Source organism: Diachasmimorpha longicaudata, unplaced genomic scaffold (assembly GCF_034640455.1).
Source record: "Diachasmimorpha longicaudata isolate KC_UGA_2023 unplaced genomic scaffold, iyDiaLong2 ctg00000074.1, whole genome shotgun sequence".
Lineage (NCBI taxonomy): Eukaryota > Metazoa > Arthropoda > Insecta > Hymenoptera > Braconidae > Diachasmimorpha > Diachasmimorpha longicaudata.
In genome coordinates this window covers 70,442-75,430 of record NW_026973905.1, presented here as the reverse complement: position 1 = coordinate 75,430, position 4,989 = coordinate 70,442, and the positions used below count along the sequence as shown (strand labels likewise).

Sequence of the window (4,989 nt, the reverse complement as noted above, 5' to 3'; positions counted from 1 at the left end):
CGTTGATCGCACCTGGAAAATTCCGGTGCCATCGGCTTCAGCTCGTCGAAATACCCCTAGTAGAGAAGTTTGAAGCAGCTGTGAACTGTTGCGGGTGAGTTATATGCAAGTTTAGCAATTGTTCACTCGCACAGGGTAGGGACACTGAGGAGGTGATTGTGAGCGGTTTTTTAATTTGATTAATTAAATTTGATTTGATGGAAATGTGATTTATTTAATAGATCTCAAACAATTAATTTGGCGAATTATTATTAAAATTGAATTATATTAAATTTAACTAAAAGGAGGAGTGTAACCAGAAATGGTGTAACTCGTAATCAAAGTAGTTGAACTAATAATTATAATATTTTTTGATTTGAATGAACTACGGAACTAACTTAAAATTAAGTAAAGGACAATCCTTAAGGGATCACACGGACCATGGAGAGATTCTACATTTTAGGTTTCTTTATGATAGAACGTGGTAATAAACCCTTCGAAGGATTAGGAACCATAAATTGGTCCGCAGTAAATTCATTCGGAGGAGTACAACCATAGTAATTGCTCCATCATAAAGTTCTGGGGAAATCCCGACTATATTGAAGGAATCATAGATAAGGTTAATTCCCACTAAAATATTAAAAGGTTTGACCCTCTATCAAACTATTATCGGGGAAAACCCCAGTCAAATAATAACAAATACAAACTATTACAATCTAACAAATTATTAAAATTTAAATAGAAAGAAAATCCTTCTGCGACAGAACAGACTCCCCCGTTGAGTAACTATTTACTCAATGCCTACTGTAATTGCAAGAAAGAACGGAGATTATTGATTTTGATCGCTGTCAGTGATTGGTAAAGGGGCGAGTTTTTTGACGTTACGATCGAAGGTTCCTTTGGCAGTCTTCACAGTGACGGCACGAATGATACCATCAGCTCCAGGTCGTACCTTGATGACGCGCCCCAAAGCCCACTGAAGTGCCGGTAAGTTGTCTTCCTTCAAAAGCACCACTGTACCTTCCTGGATATGATGCTCCCCCTGGCTCCACTTAGATCGCGAGTTGAGTCCACTGATGTATTCTCGATGCCAACGAGCCCAGAAATGTTGTTTTAGCTTCTGGATGTGTTGCCAGGACGACAATCGGTTGCTCGAGGCATCAGTAAAGTCGTATTCGCGTGGACAGGTTAACGACTCCCCGATCAAGAAATGGCCAGGAGTGAGAACCAGCAGATCATTAGGATCGGAAGACATGGGTGTCAACGGTCGAGAATTCAATACAGCCTCGATCTCAATAACCAAAGTGTTGAATTCTTCGATGGTGAGAAGTTCATTCGTGACGATCCGATAGAGGTGGTGTTTGAACGACTTCACCGCTGCTTCCCATAGTCCGCCGAAGTGAGGTGATTGAGGAGGAATGAAGTGCCACTGAATCCGTTTGTTTGTCAGCAATGACTGGGCTTGCTGTTGCAAGTCAACGGATTTGAGGAGCTCATAGATTTCCTTTAACTCATTGCTGGCCCCGACGAAGTTGGTGCCGTTATCTGAGTAGATATTTCGGCAGCATCCCCGTCTAGCAATGAATCTCCGTAGGGCTGCAAGGAACGCCTCAGTTGTGAGATCACTCACCACTTCTAGATGTACGGCCTTTACTGCTAAGCACGTGAAGACGGCGACGTAAACCTTGACTCGACTGCGGTTGCGGAATTTCTTCTCCTTAATAAAGAAAGGACCGCAGTAGTCAATACCTACATTCGAGAAAGGTCGTGACTCGGTAACTCTGGCCGCTGGTAAATTCCCCATGATGTACTCGACTGATGGAGGGCTCAATCTCGTGCATCGTATGCATTTATGGATGATATGGCGTACGGAGTTACGACCATCCAGTGGCCAATACTGCTGCCTGATGTGATAAAGGGTTGCTTGAGGGCCAGCATGCAACTGAGAAATGTGAGCCTCCCAAATGATCAGCTTGGTGATTGGATGAGACTTCGGTATGATGATCGGGTGCCGTTGGGAATATGGGATCATCGCGTTCCGAAGCCTGCCTCCTACTCTGATGAGTCCGTCTTTGTCTAGGAATGGTGCTAATTTGGACACTTTGGCCAACTCTGGATTTTTGGCTTGTTTGGAGTTGGTGTCATTGAGAGCACGTTTGAGAGGACTGAGTGTCTCAGTTTGCAACCAATGAATGACGGCGTTTTGCGCTGCGATCAGCTCTTCGGCCGTTAGTGGCCCTTGTTTACGGGATCTGAAACGTAGACAGAATGCGATTATTCGTTTCAATTTTTTGAATGAAGAGTACCACTCCAGTGGATGTGTTTCGCGTTTACTGTATGCCACGTGACAGTATCTTCCTTTGATTTCAGAGGGATAGGAGGAGAACTGAAGATCGATAGCTGGCCAGGTATTCTCCTGTGCTCGGAGCCATGAAGGGCCTTCGAACCAGATAGTGGATGTGATGAAGTCCTTGATGGATTGTCCGCGCGAAACAAGGTCAGCTGGGTTGTCGTGAGTCCTCACATGCCGCCACTCGTCTGGTCTAGATTTGGACTGAATGTCTGCTATTCGGTTAGAGACGAAGGTTTGCAATTGATGTGCAGGAGTATGGATCCAGTGGAGAATGATGGTTGAGTCAGTCCAGTAGACAATGCGGTCGATCTGGATGGTGATTGCCTTCTTGATGCTTTGGATGAGCTTGATCAGTAGTTGGGCTCCGCAGAGTTCAAGTCTGGGAATAGTGATCTGCTTGAGGGGTGCAACACGAGACTTAGCACACAGTAGGGTAGTGTTGACCTCTCCATTGCTTCCAACAGATCGAAGGTAGACACAAGCTCCGTAGGCACCTTGACTGGCATCGCTGAATCCATGGAGTTCGATTCCTCTTGGTTTCTCTTGAAGTGCAAACCGTGGAAAAGTGACTCGCTTGATATGGTGAAGTTGCCCGTAAAACTGGAGCCATTCTTCTTGAATCTTGGGCGGTAGAGGTGCATCCCAGCTTATCTTCAATGTCCAGAGTTTCTGCATAATCATCTTTGCCACGATGACTACTGGTGACAAGAGGCCAAGAGGATCAAAGATTTTGGCAGTCTCAGAAAGGATAATGCGTTTGGTGATTATCTGATGTCTTGATAATTTGGCCTCGTAGGTGATGGTGTCCTCGGATGAATTCCAGAAGATGCCCAATGTTTTCAAGATGGTGGAGTCCCCAATTTGTAGATGATGATTGACATTGTTTGGTGCTAGCTCACCCAAAATCGATGGATCATTGGAAGCCCATTTCCTTAGATTAAATCCGCCGAGTTTCACCAGTTTATCCAATTCTTCACGTAGGTGAAGAGCTTCTTCTCGTGTCTGGGTACCAGTAAGGAGGTCGTCGACGTACATGTCACGCTGAAGTACTTTAGCTGCTACTGGATACCGATGGCCTTCATCGTTCGCTAGTTGATGGAGGCATCGAATCGCAAGGTAGGGTGCTGCGGAGAGTCCAAACGTCACTGTATTAAGTTGGAATGTCCTTACTGGTTCTCTTCCGTCACGCCACAAGATGCGTTGATAGATTCGATCTTCGGGACGAACGAGAACTTGCCTGTACATCTTTTCGATGTCCCCAGTAAGCACGTATGGATGGAGACGGAATCGAACAAGGAGAGAGAATATATTATCTTGAATCGTGGGTCCGACGTGTAGAGTTTCATTGAGGGATATTCCAGTGCTGGTAGCCGCTGATCCGTCGAAGACAACACGTACCTTGGTTGTTAAGCTGCTCTCCTTGATTACAGCGTGATGGGGCAGGTAATACCCAGGATGAGACAGGTCAGCCTCAGTGACTTCTGTGAGATGACCAAGATCCAAGTATTCTTGGAGAACTGCACGGTATTGGGTGTTGAATTCAATATTACCATTCAGTCGTTTCTCCAGGGATTTGAGTCGACGAAAGGCTCGGGATCGTGACTCCCCAATAAGCGATTCCTTTCCGTTGAACGGCAAGGCAACGATGTATCTGCCGCAACCGTCCCGTGTGACGTTCTCCAGGAAGTGTCGCTCGGCTTCTGTTTCGGTACTGGCCGAAGATGAGGCAGTCTCAGCCTCTTCAATCTCCCAGAACTTGGAGATATCGAGATCAATTTGGGAGGTGCTGAGTACATTGCACGCACGCTGGCGTATTGACTGAACTGTAGGCGCGCTACCTCCGATTACCCAGCCAAGCAGAGTCTGTTGCAGATAGAGTTCTGGTTGATCTGCTGGCGTGAGTTTCTCCTTGCCTTGGCAGAGGAGTGAAAGGGTTGGACCCGACCCGAGGAGCATGTCCACAGATGCGGGACGGTGGAATTCCGGATCCGCAAGCTTCACATTGGCTGGAATCCTTATTGAATTGCGATCGAGAGGTTGATCGGGTATGGCGTGGGTGATGTTAGGCACTGTCAGGAAATTGAGTGTCCTCTCATACCCAGCGACTCGAGACCGTATTGTAGCAGTGACTAAATACCTTGTTGTTGTATTCGTGTCGTTTAGAGCTCCGATTGGGACAGCAAAGGGCTTGAGGGGTAGATTGAGGGCCACCGCCAAACTCTCTCTTATGATATTGGTGGTCGATCCGGTGTCCAAGAGTACTCGGCAGCTGACAGGTTGTCTATGACTGTCCAGCACGTTGACCTTAGCAGTAACCATTAGATCACAAGTAGACGAATTGACGATTAATGCTGTATGGCGAATAGAGGAGCTCGCTGCTGAGACTAGTCAAGCTTGTGTTGGACTTGACGTTGTCTCGGTGTGTTTGTGAAGAAGGGTATGGTGTCTGGCCTTGCAGATGGAACAGTCCACTGAAGAGGTACATACTGAGGAAGTGTGTCCTGGTTTCAAGCAGTTGATGCAATAGTTAGCTGTCTTGGCCTTGGTGAATCTCTGCTCTGGTGTGAGACTCTTGAAAATTGGACACTTGCTAAGGTGACGGTGACCTGTCCCACATTGAAGAAAGCACGATGGAGGTATTGCCGATGTTGCTGATA

General features: G+C 46.5%; 1 protein-coding gene across 1 annotated transcript; it reads right to left on the bottom strand.

Annotated features, from left to right (window-relative positions):
- Positions 1–808: 808 nt before the first annotated feature.
- On the bottom strand, positions 809–4,651 carry LOC135171665 (uncharacterized). The gene has a single exon (XM_064138290.1). The coding sequence runs from the start codon at positions 4,649–4,651 to the stop codon at positions 809–811; it is 3,843 nt and encodes a 1,280-aa protein (XP_063994360.1).
- Positions 4,652–4,989: the final 338 nt, after the last annotated feature.

What these genes read in the sequence shown, in the direction of transcription:
- LOC135171665 (XM_064138290.1), bottom strand. Translation starts at nt 4,651, where the DNA reads ATGGTTACTGCTAAGGTCAACGTGCTGGACAGTCATAGACAACCTGTC.